The sequence below is a fragment of the Pelmatolapia mariae genome, linkage group LG23, assembly GCF_036321145.2.
Source record: "Pelmatolapia mariae isolate MD_Pm_ZW linkage group LG23, Pm_UMD_F_2, whole genome shotgun sequence".
NCBI lineage: Eukaryota > Metazoa > Chordata > Actinopteri > Cichliformes > Cichlidae > Pelmatolapia > Pelmatolapia mariae.
Genome location: NC_086246.1, coordinates 43438842 through 43459477, shown reverse-complemented (window position 1 = coordinate 43459477; position 20636 = coordinate 43438842). Strand labels below are relative to the sequence as shown.

The following is a 20636-nucleotide window of genomic DNA, read 5'->3' as shown; positions in this document are numbered from 1 at the left end:
TCCGGCAACCCTCATCTCTTCTTAATTAAATCATAAACTTAGTGATGATTAGTGGAGCTGGACTGTTTAGAGTTTGTGATTTGGTAGCAAGATGATTGGTCAGTTGGTGGTTGCATGTTGATGATCAAAGTAGTCGTCAAGGTACCTCACGGAGATCTCCAGGAGGTACTTTGTGACCTAACGTCAGATCTGGTTTGGTGGTTTTGTTCAGTGTGTAATCAGTTGCTGCAGTGTTACAAAAACAAAGACAAGGACACAGAGCATGCAGTTCAGCTTCTACATTGCATCTCATATCAGATACTGCAACAAATACAGAAAATATCTCTGCATAACTTTATTCCAGTCCTTTTAGTCCACATGTTTTCACCTTTTTTTCACAGTTACTGAGAACAAGAATGCATTTTTGCAGTAGATGTTCTACACTGTAAAAAAAAAAAATCCTAAGAAAACAGTAATATTCCGGCAGCTGGGGCGCCAAAATAATACCAGAAAATAACAGAAAACAACTTTCTCATAAAAATACGGTTATTTTCAGTAATGACAATACAGTTTGTTGCCCTAATTTTACATGGGATTTTGCCTTTTTCAAGTGCTTTTAAACATTAAATTAGGAACATTTTAATGTGATTAAACAATGAAATTACCTATAAACAAGGTCAATGAATGCGGCAATATGAATAATAATACTTAAACGTACAGAAATATACAGTTAACAGTTGGTTTAAATAATAATAATAATGGATTGCATTCATATAGCGCTTTTCGAGACCCTCAAAGCGCTTTACAATTCCTCTATTCATTCACTCTCACATTCACACACTGGTGGAGGCGAGCTACAGTTGTAGCCACAGCTGCCCTGGGACAGACTGACAGAGGCGAGGCTGCCATATCGTATCATCGGCCCCTCTGGCCATCACCAGTAGGTGGTAGGTGAAGTGTCTTGCCCAAGGACACAACGACCGAGAGTGTCCGAGCCGGGGCTCGAACCGGCAACCTTCTGATTACAAGGTGAATGTATTTTAACAATCTAAATATGCATATGTACAGACAAATACATTTAAAAATCAAGACAATTATGTTTTATTACATTTACAGTGATTTTACGTTAATTTACATTTGAAATGTAAAATCACAGTCTATTTATGTAAATTTAATGATATTCTAGAAAAACAGTACAAAAACTGTAAAATACACAGTAAAATACTTTTATATTACAATATTTTTTTACAGTGTACAATTTCACATGTATTTGATCCTCGTCTTCTCCTATTTAAATGGTGCACAGTCACGCTTGCATCAAATCATAGAGTAAAGTTAATAACCTATAGTGACTTTTTTCCAAGACGGCTCTCAGGGACATAAAATCCACCACACCACAGTGTGCCAGCTATCAGTGTTCAGCGTAAAGTTTCTGCCTGAGGCTGTCACAGGTCACTAAACTTTTATATTTCCACACAAATGATCAAAATAGATACACAAACTCATACAAATGCAGTGCATAGATCAAAACTTTAATCTTTCCACTCCACGTTATTGTTGTCACTGGGTCATACACACTGCATGTATAGAATCATCAGTGAGCCCTGATTTAAAATCTCCTCAAAAGGTCAATTTGCCTCAAGATAGGAACTGAAATATTTATTTATTTATTTATTAAACTATGCATGCGCATAATAATAATAATACAACATCGTCATTGTTAGCTTAATACAGAGCGCTGACACAATCATGCCTCACTGCAGCAACAAGTCCCTTATGTTTCCCGGTTCAGCTGTTAATTGGATCTTTGATAGCAATGAAGCAATGAAGACACAGCGCACTCCTTTTATCTTCCCGATTGTATCTGGGGAGCAGGCACAGGTCTCTCTCCCTAGTCCCCACTCTGCTCAAATGCTCTAGATGTCAATACTTTCACCTGAAGTGTACTGCAGCTCTGCTAGTGTGTCCCCTTGTCCAGCTTTATAAATCTGAAACATTACTCGCTTCTCTGAGGTGACAACAAATTCCTGAGGCTGCTAAAAATTAACAGTTAACTCTCAATTTATTTTTATCCATTTTGTTAACACAAAAGTGGCCACGCATTGCCTCAAATGCAAAACCATCATTTTAATATGTGGAGTAGATGCAGGTTTCATTTTGGTGAAGCTGAATTCATAAACAGCATCCAGAACTTATCAGAATCATTTCGCTCCTTTCCACGCGGAAGCTCGTGAGGCGAAGTCGGTGCTTTTAAAATGATTACTTTTGTAATATAAAAAGTGCACTTTGGATAAATCACTGTATACCACGAGATGTAGCTTAGCAACACACAAAACGCAGCAGCCGATGAGACAGCCAGGATGGCTGTGATGAATTCAGTGATATCCTGATGGAGGTGACTCATCTGTAGACACCAAACATGAATTTACTTTTTCTTTATTTTTTCACGAGTAGCACATGTCTCCTTGTGTACGACCGACAAACCTTACTGGACATAAAAGATGGACTTTCTCATCACTTTCCGGAGTTCAAGTTTTGCAACACGGACCCTCCGTTTGCAGACCCCCCATTCATCTCACCTGAGACGCCTTTGTTCTGGGCCCGTGGAGGCCGCAAACGCCGACGCAGAGGGAGAAGATCTGGCGTTCTGGTTCGACTGAGACGGCGCACTAACAGACCACCGTTACCCAGTTTATTACTGGCGAATGTGCAGTCTCTGGAGAACAAGCTGTGCGAGCTTCGGGCACGGATCTCATTCCAGCGAGAGATGCGGGACTGCTGCGTGATCTGCCTCACAGAAACCTGGCTATCGGACAAGGTACCGGACTCCGCAGTACAACTACCAGGGTTCTCTGTGCACCGCGCAGACAGGTCACAGGATCTTACTGGGAAAAGCAGAGGCGGTGGTGTGTGTTTCATGATCAACAACAGCTGGTGTGATTATGCGAACGTGCACCCGGTCAAATCTTTCTGCTCACCGGACCTGGAGTACCTGATGATTAAGTGCCGGCCATTCTGGCTACCGAGGGAATTCACAGCAGTGATTATTACGGCTGTTTACATTCCCCCACAAGCCGACACTGACCGAGCACTCAGGGAACTGTACAGCGCGATCAGCAGTGAGGAAACCGCACACCCAGAGGCGGCGTTTATCACGACCGGGGACTTTAATAAGGGTAACCTGAAGAAAGTCTCACCAAAACTACACCAACACATCCATTTCAACACTCGTGGAGACCGGCTTCTTGACCACTGCTACACCTCTTTCCGGGATGCGTACAAAGCCCTCCCCCGCGCACCATTCGGCCAATCAGATCACCGCTCCATCCTGCTCCTGCCCGCCTACAGGCAGAAGCTGAAACAGGAAGCTCCAACCCTGAGGGCGGTGCACCGTTGGTCGGACCAATCGGAGTCTACGCTGCGGGACTGTTTTGATCACGCGGACTGGGAAATGTTTCACGTGGCTGCTAAAGACATTGATGAGTACACAGACTCAGTCTGCGGATTTATCAGAAAATGCGTGGAAGATGTCGTCCCATCCAGAACAGTTAAATCCTTCCCAAATCAAAAACCCTGGATTAACGGAGATGTTCGCACAGCACTGGCGGCACGGAGCACCGCTTTTGCCTCCGCGAACACATCGGACTACAAACACGCACATTACCAACTCCGGAAGACGATCAAAGCAGCCAAACGTGAGTACAGGGACAAGGTGGAGCAACAGTTTGACAACCCTCGGAGTATGTGGCAGGGACTAAACACGATCACAGACTTTAGAGAGAAAACCAGCACGCCGCAGACCACGGCCTCTCTGTGTGAGGATCTAAACGTATTCTACGCTAGATTCGACACAGCGAACACCACGAGACCGGACAGTGCGCGCACCGCGGATGACGTCAGTGCGCACACTGTGTCTGAGGAGGATGTGCGGAAGTGCTTCAGGAGGGTGAACGCGCGCAAAGCTACTGGTCCGGACGGGATTCCCGGCCGCGTCCTCAAGTCATGCGCGGCTCAGCTGGCTGGAGTGTTTACACACATCTTCAACCTTTCCCTCTCTCTGTCTGTAGTCCTAGCCTGCTTCAAAATGGCCACCATCGTCCCTGTACCCAAATCCTCCACCATCTCCTCATTGAACGACTGGCGACCCGTAGCCCTGACCCCCATCGTGAGCAAATGCTTCGAGAAGCTGGTCAGGAACTTCACCTGCTCTGCACTACCCGACTCACTGGACCCTCTACAGTTCGCATACCGCCACAACAGGTCCACTGATGATGCCATAGCCCTGACACTCCATGCTGCCCTGTCACACCTGGAGAAGAGAGACACCTATGTGAGAATGCTGTTTGTAGATTACAGCTCAGCATTCAACACCATCGTTCCCTCGAAGCTGGACAGGAAACTGCAGGATCTAGGACTGAGCAGCTCCCTCGGCAGCTGGATCCTTAACTTCCTGTCTGACAGACGCCAAGTGGTCAGGCTGGGCAGCACCACCTCATCCCCCATCAAACTGAACACTGGTGCTCCACAGGGGTGTGTATTGAGCCCTCTCCTGTACTCACTCTACACCTACGACTGCACGGCCACTAGAAACTCCAACATCATTGTGAAGTTTGCGGACGACACTACAGTGGTGGGTCTTATTACCAACGGTGATGAGACGGCCTACAGGGAGGAGGTCAGCGCCCTGACCCACTGGTGTCAGGACAACCATCTCACCCTCAACGTCGCAAAGACAAAGGAGTTGATAGTGGACTTCCGGAGGTGCAGAGAAGTACACATCACCATCAACGGCGCCGCTGTGGAGAGAGTGAGCAGCTTCCGCTTTCTTGGTGTACATCTGGCTGAGGATCTTACGTGGTCAGTACACATAAACAAAACAGTGAAGAAGGCGCAGCAGCGCCTCTTCTTTCTCAGGAGACTGAAAAGATTCGGCATGAGCCCCCGCATCCTCAGGACCTTCTATCGCTGTGCCATTGAGAGCATCCTCACTGGATGCATCACCACCTGGTACGGCAACAGCACCGCTCACAACCGCAAAGCTCTCCAGAGAGTAGTGCGGTGTGCTGAACGGATAATTGGAGGTGAGCTTCCCTCCCTCCAAGACATCTACAGGAAGCGGTGCCTGAGGAAAGCGGGGAGGATCATCAAGGACTCCAGTCACCCCAGCCATAAACTGTTCAGACTACTTCCATCGGGAAGGAGGTTCTGCAGCATCCGGTCCCGTACCAGCAGACTGAGAGACAGCTTTTTCCATCAGGCCATCAGACTGCTGAACACGTCATAGACACCTCACCCTCACTACTGGAACTTCAACATTATGCACTCCATACTGTATATAAATACCACTGTTTTGCACATACCAACCTCTGTATATTTTATATATCTTATTTTATTGTTTACTTTATTTCATTTGTAAAACATGTATATACATACTATATACACACTCAAACACACACACGTAGAAAAACATATTTAGTATACACATTCAGTAATGTATATACCTTTACATATTGTACATATATTTATTACTTTTTAGATTAGCCATTTTTATATTTTGCTTGTTTTACGTTATTGTATTTTGCACAACTCTGTTGCTTGTGAAGCTCGCACACAAGAATTTCACTCACATGTACTGTACCAGTGTACCTGCACATGTGATGTGACAATAAAAGTGATGTGATTTGATTTGATTTGATTTGATTTGAATGTGCTGGAATGAACCATGTGTGTTTCATCGATCTCTCTCACCTCTTGCAGTCAGCTCTCGTCGCTGCACAAAGCGCACTCTCTGAGGAGGAAGAAGAGGAGAAACATGCTGGCCATCTTTGGTTTCCGTAAAAGCCGCAACCAAACTCTGTCCCATCCGGGGCCTGAGTCAGAAGCTGAGGTTTATGGAGATGGGAGTCACACTGTTGCTACAGCACCCACAGGGTTAGTGTATTTGCACGCATACACATGCATGAGGATTCTTCTCAAGAAAGATTTGGCCTTGAACTCACAGATGGAAATACAAAACGTCAACTAGGACTTTATCTTTCCATATTCAACTCTTCATCTTCACATCTTTTGCTTAGTATCTTGATTCTTGTGAGGACACTCCACAGCACTGAACCCTATGAATAGTTCAACAAATATCACTCTTAATCTTCCTTATTTCTTTGTTGATATAAGAAATGGCTGATAGCTGCCAAAGCGCAGGCAGGCTGATACCAGAGTGTGTACACAGATGTAGATGGCAGCCGGTGTCTCCGATTCTGGATCCAACAGTCAGCCGAGTGATTAGAAATGAACACGCTGCATGTCAAATACAGATTACAATGGTATTATATCTGATTTTTGCCAGAAAATTGATACTTTCTAAATGCCCTGTTCTAAAAATTTGTTACATTTTTGTGTATTTTGAATATGTGGGATAAATTAGGAGAAATTGTGGATATTTTTTCATCTTCCAACTTTTAGGACAGCAATGGAGAATGTATACACTCTCCTCCAGCCTCCAAGGTCTACTGCCAGAGCTGGATCTCCCAGCGAGGGGGCTGATGGGAAAATGAATGACCACCAAGGGAAAAGTACTATCGTTTTGAGTCCACCACCAGTGCCAGGCATCCCTCACACATGTGTGGGTGGAAGCAAACACCCATTTTATTCTCCAAGAGAGGTAGGGCCAGTGTAATCCACTATTGTTATTAACTGAAAGTTTGTAACGCGTCTGTAACCTCTTCTTGTTTTGTTTTGACAGAAATCTGAAGTGGATGCTGTGTTTGAACAGCCGGAGGAGACAGACAAATACTGGGCGGACGACAAACAGAGGACGGCAGAGGTGCTGCAAGCAGACAAGCAGTGGATGATAGAAGCAAGGCATGGCGATGTAGACAGACAGTGGTTTGACGACAGGCTGCAAGACAGAGATGCGAGAACGACCGACAGACAAACAGACAGGTACTGGACTGAGAGCAGGCATCCAGACAGGCACATGGACAGACAGTGGACTGTAGACAGACACACTCAGAGGCAGATTGACAGAAAAATTGAAAGACAGTGGATGGGCGGCAGACAGGTAGAAAGGTCATGGTCGGAGAACAAGCCGGCAGACATGCAAGTGGACAATCAGTGGAATGAGAGCAGACATCAGGGAAGAAAGACAGACAGACAGGTCCAAGCACTTCAACTAGCTCAAAGGCCGCTCCCTCCATACCCATCGGACAGGACGCCATCTCCAAAACATGAAACAGATCCTCTGAAAAGCATAGAGGCTTCAGCCATAGAGTGGCATCCGCAGGACACGCAGGGAGACAGACATGCGTGTCCTGATGCAGGTGGAGTTTTCTCAGAAGGCTGGAAGATGAGCGGAGGTGGAGGAGGAGGTGGCTTTTCTGCCAGCCGAGCGACATCAAAACCTGACCCCCCGCCACAAAGCAGCAAACCCAATCTGTCCAAGCTGAGGCAGAGGCATCGACTCGAGAGCTCAGATGCTCTGCCAGGTAATACACAGGTCAACCGTGTTCATTTGCTGCAGGTCAAAAAGCAGGTTTTAGCTTGCAAAGAGTTTTTGCTGCAGTCTTTGCCGCAAGTCTACATGCCACTCACTTCTCTTTTATCTATAGCTACAGAGGAGGAGGAAGATATAGAGAAGGACCCTGGAAATATGGAGAAGAAAGAGAAGGAAAAGAGACGAGATTCTGAAGGTCACCCTCCCCCGATTCCTGAAAAGGTATGAAATTTAAAGCCACACACAAGTCGGTTTGTTCTGTTTGCTCAGTTCTTTTTTGTGTATATTTAAACCAAATGTGTTCATTGATGATGTTGTCTCTGTGTTTGTTCACATGTTCTGTACTCATGCCTAGCCAAAGACCTCCTCGTTTGTGACTTTTCCAAAAGAATCAGCCAATGAAAGGAACTTACCTCCTCCTCCCGTCCCACCTCCTGTTGATAAGCCAATACATGGGTTGCCAGACAGAGCTGCAAGCCAAGGTACCTGGGCTGAAAACGATTAGCAGACATGCTTTTTTAATGTACTCAAACAATTTATTTCCACTTTTCTGAAGCAACAACCACTAGCCTGCTGATTTAGCAAATTAACGGTATTTAGACTTGCCACCCCAGAGACCTGCTTTAAACCACAATCCAGTCAGTGAGTGATGTGTTTCAGGGTAGAATTCTTGGCATTGTCTTCAGAACTCTGCAGAAGGAATGAAACAAAATCTTCCAAAGATTTTACTTCATTTGGCGAGGGTTGTTGCTTGATGGTGGTCCATGATTGATATCATAATCAACAAACCATCAGAGAGCCTTTGTGCTCTGCAGATGAATGCATTGTCATCATGGAAGAGAAAACTCCCATCAGGGCAGAAATGTTTCATTGCAGGATAAATTTCATTAATCAGAACAACTTTGCATTGATTATCAATGATTCTTCGCTCTAAGGGGACAAGTGGGTTCAAATCATGCCAACAAAACATTTGACTTCTGGGTCCAATGACCCAAGCTTTTCCTATAATTTGTCGCCCTTTAAGCAGAGCCATAGGACTGCAAAGGTTTGTCAAGGACCACAAAATGAAGAATACAAAGAGAGAAAGTTATGTTGTGTGCAGATGTCAAAATTTTAATTGAGAGAAATGTTACTGATTGAATTTTTAACAGGAATGGAAAAATTTGATAGATTTGAATTGATTAGAACACTGATGGCGGCTCTAACCTAACATTAAATGATTAACACGCAACACTGTAATCTTGTCTGTTTTCTTTATATAAAATATCCTTTGTAGAATCCTCTATCAAGGCATCAAAGCAACTGTGTGGCCACTACAGGGTCACATTTGCAGCTACTCCTATGTGCAGACATATTGCACGATTTCCTCTTGGTGAAGTGTGTTTGCAGGATCGGAAAGTCCCACATTCAGGGACTTTGGGTGATTTCTGATCCCTTCCCCTGGAGAATTGTTCCCCCGACTATAAAACTCTGGCTGAAATGATGCTGGTAATTTCAGTCTCCAGTGTAGCAGCAGAAGCAGAGTCTAGCCTTTAGAATAATAAGACGAAAGCCTCTGCAACAAACTCCCTTGGCGTATTTGATTACGCCAAAAGCAGTCCCCCACTTTAAGTCCACTTAGTTAATACTTGCCTGCTTAGCAAAATTGACTGTTTTACTGGCCCTGCTTTAACAGTAGAAAAAGAATCAGTTATTTTTTGTTTTATGTTGACATGAGAAGTGACCACACAGCCTGTTTGCTTTTCTGCATTCATATGCATACCCTTTTCTGTGTATTAGTTCACGTGATCGAGTGTTCTTTTAAAACAAATGTAACAATATTAAATGTCTCATTTAAAAAACATGAAAATGGCAGGTACAATAACATCACGGCAGAGTTTTCCTGTCCCTTGTCCGTCCAAAACAAAATTTAAAGATACCTCCTGTTGTGTGTCAATCACATGTTGTTCAGGCGACGAAGGACTCAGGCCTCAAGCACCGGTGAAGCCACAGAGGAACAGAAAAGCAATGTCCTGTGATGCAGGTATAATCGCATTATGAGCTGCAGCTATTCACCTTAGAATGTTATACGCACACTTTTGTGAATGAAACACGTTTTGTTGATCTCTGTTTGCGTGAAGCGTCTCTATCTAACTGTTAATTTGTGTCTTCTGTCCTCGCTGAACTCAGGCACTGACAGGGAAAGCCCTAATAACGTTGAGAAGCCCCCAAATCGCAAACCCCCCGTGAAAAAACCTAGACTACCCCAAAACAGAAATAAGTCACTGGACTTGTCTGGTACATGTTTCTCTGTTTTTATTTATGTGTGTGTTTGTGTGTGTGGGTGGGCGACCAGCTGTAATCACTTACTATGTGTGTGTTACCATAATGTGGAAGTATAATTAATGTCGATAAAGCATTAAACACAATTATAATACAGTGACAAATTAGGTAATGTATCTGTAGCTCTCAGCTGAACGGTACTGATCATCTATTTAATGATCCTGTTCCACCGTACAGACAGCTTCAACTCAGCACCTGGGGAAAGCGAGCTGTTGTGATACCTGAGAACTTCACCTGCCGCTGTCAAGCCAGAGTTGTCGTCCACCGAGGTCAAAGAGCGAAGAGGAGGGAAAAGGCCTAACATCAGAGCAGGACATCATAAAACACTGTTCACTTGCTTCGGTTCAAACACTTTCCTCTCGTCACTTTCCTTCCTCTTCACCCTGAGTTTCTTGTCTTTGCTTTTCTCTCACGTGAAGCTCTTTTTGTGGCTACAGTATTTTAAAAGTATTTGCTACTTTAGAAAAACCCATGAGATCATTGTCGTGTGTGTGTCCGTGGACAGTCGGCTGAGTGCTTGAGCGTTGTGGCTTCGCTAGGCAGAAGAATACAAATGTCTTTATTAGAATGTGGTTTCTTAAATCTGCAATGCATTTTTGACCGCTGATACAGTTGATTGCCTTGGTTGACACTTGAAAATGAGTTGCTTCTTATCAAATGAAACTTGATGATTTATATCTAGTTTTGCTTTCAGGAACTGAAAGTTAATATATTTTATAGAAAAAAAAAGAAATATTATGTTTGAGCTCCGTCACTGTATGAATAAAAGCCTAATGAAAAACATCCGGGACTTGTTGTGGCTGCATTCTTATTTAGATCATTAGCAGCTGAAGTAGGATGTGTTTATTGCCTGTGCAAATCCATTAAATCATATTCATAGTTTGTAGTTTATATAAACAGTGGATTAAATCCCAATTTGTATGTGAAAGGCTGTGTTTGTGTTATATGTATAGTTCCTATGGGCTGGTTTGACCTCCTGATGGACCTGGGAACAAAAAAAACAAACTTCATTATATTCCTACACACACAAACCAACAACAAAACTGTTGATCAGATGTTTTTTTATGTAATGTTAAGTAATACTTCATAACAGATAGATTTAAATAATGTCTTTTTAGAGTAAAAATTCACTGGTCCAACTTCCTAACATGTAAATACTTACTGGTTTGCTCACTTTTCTGAGTGTTAACTTGGCGTCTTTTGTGTCTATTAAATTGGCAGATATAATATTGTGTATGTGATGAGTTATTATCTTGTAAAAACAAATTAGGATTTTATAAAACAATAACTCATACATACAAGACTTAAAAAAAATATTACCACATGGTTTGTTTTTTGTCAGACAAGAATGAAAATCTGACAAAATTCTAACATTTTTCGTTCATATAGATTTTTTTATTACATTTTATACAACAAACAGTCTTAATTAGACTTAAACTTTTTAATTAGGATTGATAATGATAAATAATTGTGCACTTCAATAATATAACTCAATTATTGTTTTTTACTGTTCACTGTCAGTTTGCACACCTTTTTAATTTTGATTTTTAACTTTCATTTTAGACTTGATTTTTAATTTTGTTTTATTTTTAATTTCTTTCACTGCATGTCGTACTGTGTATGATTGTGTATGCTGTTTTGTCACTCATGTTCAGCCCAATCCTTATAAATGACCATAAGAAGATTTGGGTTTTTTATTTGTTTGTTTGTTTGTTAAGCCACTTAGTACTGAACCATGAATCATGCAAGCATAAAAAATGACCTGAACACAAGTGATGGACCAGTTTTGTGTCTACACATAACAAAAAACTAAGAACTTAGTTTAATTTAAATTGTATCTTTGGGCACTTTGTTACTAGAAGCCTGTCACAAAAACATAAGTGTTTATTTCGTGAAAATAACAGCCATGAATGAATATTTTTGCACCCACAGGGAGATTATCACTGAGCTATTACCTGAAAACTTGATATATCTCAGGATGGTGTGCAGGGGAAGAAGTCAGTCTTGCAGAAGGGAAATAGGGAAGGGCTGTGGTGTGCTAAGCTACACAAGAAGTGCACTGAAAGTCAGTGGCATGATGTCTTATGGAGTGATCAATCTAAATTTGGAAAGTTTGTCTCAGTTTGTACCGAGGAGATCAAGAAAGAGCTATAACAGTGAGCGCCTACACCCATTTGTAAAACACAATGGAGGCTCTGTCATGGTTTGGGATTGCAGCCAGTGGTGTTGCGGATCTTGTCAAATTTGATGGAATTACGAAAACAGAAAAGTGTCATCAGATTTGATCCACTGTGCAATGCTATCTGATTGACAACAGCTTCATTTTTCACCAACCAATCTACCAATGCAGTTAAAGTATAACTAGACAGAAAAAGACACAACAGGACAGTGCCAATCATGAACTGGCCCAGAAAGCTTGTCTAAAACAATTTAAGCTGTGTGAATATCCTTCCAGGTAGCAAGAAAAACAGTTTGAGATTAATGTCTTGAATATTAGATTTAAAAGGCAACCAAACTTCTTTCTATTTAACTCCTAATAAGGTTATCAGCTTGGAGGTGGTCATGAAAGTTGCTGACCAATCCTGCCATTATATGTGTCATTAGGGTCACATGATCAAGGTGTGACTGGGATTTGAAACACCTGGAAAGGGATCTCAAGATTTATGGCTGATGCTTTGTATCGTAGTCCACCTCTAATGATGGATATAAATGAACCCTTCTCCTCTCATAAAGCAGCTGTCTTCTTTGTCCAAACTGTGGATATATATGTTTAAAAAAAAAACTCCTTTAAGTGTTGTCCTGGTGAGCTGGATCTCCTGTGTTGCACCTTGTGTTGGTGGAGTGCTTGAGTTGTTTGTTTGTTCTCAAACCTATACATGGGAGAGACCAAACACCCACTTCACAGACGCCTGGTTCAAAAGAGCTTTTGGAAGATTAGAGGTGAAATGTCTTGAAGAACCTAAAAAGAGAAGTTCATTTGCCTTCAATTCAAGTGTTTTAGTCTACCATAACATGAACCTACACAGATAACTCAGGATTTCATCATATATATGTTTGTGTCTGCTGGATGTGTAATTAGGCAGCTTTTTCCAAAAGTCAACTTTAAGACAATAATGTCATTTTGGATTTGTTTTTGCTGCCCCCATGTGACCAAAATGTCAAAAAAATATGAAAAGAAATGAAGCCATGGTAGGAGGGCAGCTCCTCTGATGAGATTGTGTCAAGGCTTAAACCATGCACATGGAAACCAATTAGCAGAGACCATGAATGGCAATTCAGTGTCTTACAGTGATGACAGGCAAACTGGCCATGACAGACTTAAACTCATTTCAAGTTTGAGATAAGCAGCTGAGGTGAAAACAGAATACCACTGACTGACAGATGATGCTGTAGTAAACTTACAGCTGGAGCATCTCTGTCATAGTGACCAGCTATCAACTGCAAAGAGAAATGAATAGAGTCGTTTTCATGGAGATAGAGCCTTATGCATTATTAGTGTCATGCAGCCAGTAGAATGATCCAACAAATGATGTGAGTTGCTCTGTAATGACTTCAATTACCAACCAATCTGCACACCAGTTTTAGTGAGTGAAATTCTAGTAGTTAATTTAAATGTTACAAAGTACTAAAGACAAGGTGTGTATGTGTGTGATATCACATAAAGATGAGACATCAAACAACCTGAATTTAAATTTAGGAAAAAACTCTCTAACAGCTAACATGATGAATAACTTTGAGGGGAAAAATCTATCAGAAACTTTATTTTGGGGGCAAAGTTTGGCAGTTTTTGAGCAATTTGACTTCTGTGCATTCAGTTTTTATGTCCTAGTGACCATTTAAATTAAATAAACTGTCTGGACGCATGTTTTGTGCAAATATAGCCTGTAAAGCATCTTGCTACTAAGGATTTCTCAACTTGTAACTCTTCTAAACGACTTCTTGTCTTGGTATCTTTTATTTTTGACTCAATAAAACCAACGTGGTGGCATCCAAAATGCAACATCCCAAACTTCAAAATATGAGTTGATAAACTCATAGGCAGCCATAGCCATCTATTATGTACAGTCAATGGTCTCAACATTAAAGACTATTGTAAAACTACAAAGAATTTTAATTAGTTATTTGTTTACTTATTTATTTATTGGCATGTTATCTCAGTTAGCTCATGCGTAAATCTGTAGAACTAATACCCAACGCCAAAGCTATGGTTCTGCACTATCAAACTCTAACCGTCTGATTTTCATGATCACAGGTGGATGCTAAATTTACTTCCTGACTTCAGAAATGCCCCCCTCTGGTTGGCATGACAACCTCACATATTCGCACGTCAAAGAATGTGAAACAGCAGGGGGCGACTGATCCTTACAAATGAGGCAAACACTGGGCACACACAAACACACACACACAATCCGAGAAGAGAAGCAGTCTTGGAGGTTGTCATTAGCAACCGTGCTGTGACCTTTTTTTTTCTAAGATGCTGTAATGACTCAGATGCGAGTTACAATACTGCCACGCAGTGAGGAAATATTTCTGCAGTTTGGTGAAATGGAGATAAACAGGTTTATTTTTTTCCCACCGAGTCAGTGATTTTTAATGAGCAAACAGCCTTTGGGGGAATGCGAAAGTGTTTGGGGGGTTTTTTCAGTTGACTTAAACTAATTGCTGAGTTCATTAAATGTAACACGTGTATATTTTGCAGAGTTTATTAATGCATTTCTGCAATAGATCCCAAAACTCCCTCAGGTGGCCGGGAAATACTGGTTTTACAAGTTTGCGTTGATGAGCCCCTTGTTAATTAATCACAAACACTTTCCGGGTAAATATTTCGTTTTCCCCAAATCTACTCTGGGCTCAGCTACTCTGCCTGAGAAACAACCAGCTCTCTTAAGATTTAACATCTCAAACTCTGATTTATGGTGAGTTTGGATGGAGTGTGTTGGCAGCAGCTGTAGCAATGACTTCATGACGGTGGAGTGAAATATAACGCAGGTGCTGGTTTGAACTTTTAGACCCACTTCACCTCAAAACTGATGTGGAATCCATTTTATCATGAAATACTTCAAAATCAATGTTATGGATTAACTGTGGAGAGACCTGCTTCAGTAAGTGCAGCTTTGAGTTCCTAAAGGAAGGTAAAAAATAAAGAAGAAATTAATTAATTAAAAAACTTAATATAATATTCAACATATCACACATTTTCTTTAACATTAACACATGCAAATTTTCTTATTTTAAGAAAATGTCCTGTAAAAGACATTTACTGCATGACTTTGTATGTTGTATTGGAATCACAGTGACATTTTCCCAGTTGATTAATTGGATTAAGAGAGCTATTATTAGTACTGCAAGCTTTCTGAACAGTTTCAGTGTGCAATAAATGAGCATCATTATCTATATAATTAGGCAGTCATTTGGATAATTACTTAAACACTGGATAAAACCAGATTCAACAGAGAGAAACTTTTTTGTTTTGGGAATATGATGTTTTAAAAATTTGATTCAGCTTTGTAACAAGCCAGAATGAGTCATCTAAAGATTTGGGTCATAAAGGTATGGAAGAGGTATTTTCACCCAGGCAGGGAACTGATACTCAGTGGTTGGTTACTGTGTGTGTGTGTGTGTGTGTGTGTGTGTGTGTGTGTGTGTGTGTGTGTGTGTGTGTGTGTGTGTGTGTGTGTGTGTGTTTAATTATGAGAAAGATACATAATTTTGTGAAATATGCACCAACTGATAAAGATATCTGATAAACAAAGTGTAAAATAAACACCTAAATTAACATTTTAGAATTATTTTCCACATGTTCCACCGAACACAGACATGTTAGAAAGCAAAGCAACCAAGAAAAAAAGAACATGTAGTGTCTTGGCTTGAAGAAGTAGATTTTGCTTGGAGAGAAGTTTAATTCATCCAAAACAAACTAGAATGGCTAGATATTAAACTCAAATACAGATGAAAATAAGACACAATGTTGGGCTTGCAACATAGCAAACCAAAAAGTAATTGTCATAAGTTTTCCATTCTCACACTTTAGGGTAAGTTTCATGGCTGCAGTTATGGTGACTGTAGCTCACCATGTTTCTTACAGATGATGTGAACACATCCTACTCTTCTCCTCATCATTCTTCTGCTTGTTACCAAGCAACATGACGATCACATAAAGGCCGAGGGAAGAGAGGAGCCAGAGAGAGAACATGTGTGGGCAGAAGAGAAAGATAAGTGAAAATAAAAGGATGCAGACAATCCAAAGAAATGCGTATGAATGTGTTCATACAAAGCTCCCAACACCCCTCCAGTATAAAATTCAAATCCTCTGCTCTTCCTTCTGGAATGAGGAGGGATCCAGCCTGACTAAAGCGTCTGTGACTTATTAAAAGTGCAGAATAAAACTTAAAAATTACTTTCTTCTAAATTGAGCACATTGCCTTTTACAACTAATGCCAAAATCCTTTGTCCTGCATGTGCTGTAGTTGCATGGATAATGACTCATGAAAGCAGACAATGAAAAGATGCAGTGTAATTTAATGTAATTACAACCACGTCTGCAAAGGTCATAAGTGAGCTGTTCAGCTGGGTTGTCATGGGAACTGCCTCCCTAATGGGTGACAGAGGCTACTGCCTTTGGAGTCACCTTTTGGCCCAGCAGCCTGTTTGTCAGATGGTGTGGCTCAAACAACATCAGTCCATGGTTTGTAGCAACTAATGAAGACAACCTACAGAACTGCTGCTCACTGCTAATTATGTAATTCTGTCATATAAATACAGTAATCAGGAAGAACATGGCAGCTTCTTGCTAAAAGTGGGCTATCTCATAACAATGTGCAAAGAACAGTGAGCAAGAGTTTAAAAGAGTTATAAGCATACTAAGAGATGGGGAATGTTAATATTTTGGCAAAATGCGGCAATGCAGTAAAAGTCAACATGTGATTAAAATGCATCCTGAGGGGAACATGAATGCAATCAAAACTCTGGAATTAAAGTGCACTGTTGCTAAATTGATAGAAATTTAAAAGGGTGAGCTTTGACCTGTTCATTAAACAGTCTATAACTCCCTGCATAACCAGTTGCTCACTGATGTGTGGTTACATCTATTTTTAAATGTCTTCAGGACAGGCAGTCTATTCTGTTTGAGACTGGGATTATTTTAAGCCATGGTTCAAAAGTCAAATTCACATTTGTAGCTGTCAGTGACACGGGCCTCATGGACCGTCCATATCTAACAAGCATGCTGAAATGGCATTGCAAAAAAATACAAATAAAAACACATAAGAAGGAAAGTTGATGCTGAAACCTTGAAGACATACATTTCAAGACAGACATCATTTGCACTAACTGACAGTTGTTTTAAACAGTCACTGGATACTTGAACTAGATCTGCAAGTATTGGCTTGGAGCCCTTTTGCTTCCAGAGCTCAATTAATTATTTCTACTATAAATTCAACAAGGGCTGGAAATGTTCCTCTGAGATTTGTGCAAGGATAGCTTCATAATATTACTGCTAATTTGTCTGCTGCACACCCATGATGCAAATTTTTCATTTCACCACATCCTAAACGAGATCTATTGAGCTCTGGCAACAGCGGAGGTCATCTTAGTACAGTGGAATCATTGTGTTCAAAAAACGACTTTGAAATGATTTGAGCTTCATGACGTGACGTGTTGCCCTGCTGGAAAAACCCAAGGAGCCCGAAGTGTGCTAGGAAAAATATCCCTCACACTATTACACCACTGATCTACCATCCAAATATCACAGCAGACATGGAGGCTTTTTAGACCATGTAACGCTTTTCTCGCTAATGTTTAAGCTTCTATGGTATGCTTTTCTGCATACATTGCTTGTAACAAGTGGTTATTTGAATTACTGTTACCTTCCTATCGGCTCAAAGCAGTCTGGCCCAAAGAACCGCAGCACACTGGATATTTTGTAAACCTCAGAGACAGTAAGTGTGTGACATCTCAGTAAATCATCAGTTTCTGAAATACTCAGCCCAACCCAACTAGCACTAATAACCATACCACATTCAAAGTCACTTAAACCACCTTTCTTCCCCACTGATGCCCAGTTTGAACTTCAGCAGGACACCTGAACCACTCCTAAATGCACTGAGTTGCTGCCATGTGATTTTCTAATTCGATACGTCAGTTGAACATACCTGTGAAGGAAATCTACAACATGGTGAAGCTAACTTTTCTCTGAATCCTAATTATGGACAAATGCAATTTTTACTAGAGGAAATATACAAATCATTTTTAAACTACCCAAACCAAAAATTAGTAACCAATGAAAATGGAGGCGTATGTATATTTACTTGATACTGGGTATGTGAGTGTGTATATCTAAAAGCATAGATGAGGTGTCGAGGTACATTCATAGATGTGCATCTATGCACATACACACATACTGTCAGGTACAATATGTCCATGAAAAGTTTGTATAAAAAAATGAAAAGTATAGGTTAAAATGTAGAACATGTCATTGTTGTGCTGTTGGAGCATGGTGGCACTTGCAGGTGGATTCTGGGATAAACTGCGGTGTTTAAGAGGAACAGCTTCAACTGCTCCAGAATTTGAAATGAATTGGAAATTGTTAACAAAATCATATTTTGTCATGAATAAAAATAAACCCACACATTTAATCAAACATTAAAATTAATTAAAATGCTTGAAACACATATTGTTATAATAAGAACAAACCTTTATTACAGTTTTTAAACAATCAAAGCATAAAGGAGGTATGCTGTACAATACAGTGCAGTATGAACATAAACACAAAGAGGCAAAGCTATTTCTAAAAAAAAAAAAAACAAGGCAGTCCAAACCCACCAAAATAACCAGATTAACTCATAAATACCACAACATCCCTCTGCAGAATCTGTTTAAATGCACCAAACACAGCTGTAAATGTCCTAACAGCTAAAATAAATGGGGGTTTTTTATTCTTGCACAAATGTAGATACTGTCAAAAAGTTTGACGATCTCACTGAAAATTTTACTGCATCTGAATTATTGATAAGTGAGGCGCACTATTAACTCAGGGCATTAAAGTGCCTGAAGTGTTTGTGACATTAAGAATGACAGTAAAAATATCCTAATCCTGCAAGAGGATAACCAAGGGGGGGATAAGAATCAGAACAGCCACACGAGTGAGGATGGAGGGAGGGGCATAGAGGGGGAATGAATTAACAGATTTAGTGTCATCTCTCAGTCTGGGAGAGGAGCCAAAGTATCGACCACCTTAATCCCTTCATCCCTCTCTTCCTCATGCTCATCCTACAAAACCACCGCCTCTGTCTCTCTGTCTGTTGCCACCCCCAATTTCTATCTCTCTTCATCTTTGTTGTTTTTATTTTAAAGATTAAAGCCGTCTAATACTTTTTGTTTGCGTGTTTACTGTTGACGTGATGTTGTGCTCATAGACATGTTAAACTGTCAGATTTAGAGTTTGTCATTAATTGATTATTTTAAAAAAAACGAAAGAAAATTATGGCATTTATGGATCAAATGAAGAGTTCATTTATTAATGGATTTTATATTCTGTAAGTGCATAATTATGATGCCAGTTAAAGTGATCAGTATTCAAGCACTATGTGTATGGATAATAATAAGAACATCATAATATGTGTTATTTTCCTTTTAAGATTGTGGCTTGTTTTGTGGCAAATGTCTCCAAAGGATTAAACTCTTAAATATCAAAATATCAGTAGAAGTGTACAAATAGAGATGATAAGTGTATCCATTGATCTGAGGTGGGACTAGATGGTTGAGTCTAGGGTGGGTGAGGTAACAGAAGTGCTTCTGACAGCTTATGTGTACATTACAGATGGTTTATGTAGGCACAGGTATCTGTTAATCTGACACTAGTTTCAGAGGGAGAATCAGATCTAATCCCGTGACTAGCCTCATAATTCCATTCAGATGAGTAAAACGGTCTGGAGTGGAAATCAATAAAAGACTGTAAATAGCTTACAGGATATGAAATGTGTAAGCTTATAGGTGCACAAGTTCAAAGTCAAATTTAAATGGGCAGTTTAAAGCTTAGCAGCTGAAGTGATGGATTAGAAGCCTGTTAGAAAAACACTCGGCTTAGAGGACCCAGGAGAAGGAAGTTAAATGATAAGAAACGTCCCCAGAGGAAGAATGTATATAGAATATTTATGCAAATGGCTGTTTCCCAAAGATAATGAGCCAATGTGATGTACTCGGTCATTATGAATGCATCACAACATGCTGCATGGGTTTTCTGCTTGCTCATCATAAGGTAAAGTGTAAGCAGCCTATAGTTATACACCGATTCAGCCAAAACAATTAAACAAATCTGCAGAATATTGTGATGATCGTGCTCTGATCAGCTGGGGGATGCAAACAGGACGTCTGGAGCTGTCCTGTGCTTTGCACCAGGAATTTGGCAGCAGGGTTAGGGTTTCTAGAGGCTTACACATCTGGGTGCACCAGAAGCCACATCAGCAGAACGTTGCATCATAACAAAATGATCAATAGAATTCACTTCACTTGTCAGTGGTTTTAATATTGTGGCTGATCTGTGGATGCAGTTCAAAACGGATAAATGCTGCATATATGCCATTTTCACAAAAGGCAAATAATAATCACAGACTATATTTTAAAAACTGTATTATTTGTAATAGGCAACAGTGGGTGGCTACACAGGTTGCAAAAGAATATCCAATTCTATTCAAGTCTAAGGTAAAAATTATCCTACTTCTCCTGGGATCTATGACCTCACTAAATGCATTCGTGATGAATTTATTGGCTTAACTGCTAGTTATGCATCCTACTGAGTCCCATGTGATGTTAATTTTGTAAACCATGGTCAAACCTTGTGATTTACCAG

The 20636-nt window shown here is 40.7% G+C and overlaps 1 protein-coding gene across 2 annotated transcripts in view; it reads left to right on the top strand.

Moving 5' to 3' along the window:
• The window catches only part of LOC134620700 (capping protein, Arp2/3 and myosin-I linker protein 3-like), a 46028-nt gene extending 35429 nt beyond the window's left edge, over nucleotides 1–10599 (top strand). Inside the window, exons 33-40 of one of the 2 annotated variants that reach the window (XM_063466965.1) lie at nucleotides 5737–5910; nucleotides 6439–6637; nucleotides 6719–7460; nucleotides 7584–7690; nucleotides 7824–7950; nucleotides 9420–9491; nucleotides 9638–9745; nucleotides 9968–10597. In XM_063466965.1, coding sequence (XP_063323035.1) covers nucleotides 5737–5910; nucleotides 6439–6637; nucleotides 6719–7460; nucleotides 7584–7690; nucleotides 7824–7950; nucleotides 9420–9491; nucleotides 9638–9745; nucleotides 9968–10008 — 1570 coding nt within the window. In that variant the 3' untranslated portion in view covers nucleotides 10009–10597. Of the gene's footprint in view, nucleotides 1–5736; nucleotides 5911–6438; nucleotides 6638–6718; nucleotides 7461–7583; nucleotides 7691–7823; nucleotides 7951–9419; nucleotides 9492–9637; nucleotides 9746–9967 lie in introns of both variants that reach the window. The other variant, XM_063466966.1, reaches the window with a different exon arrangement.
• The last annotated feature ends 10037 nt before the right edge of the window (nucleotides 10600–20636 follow it).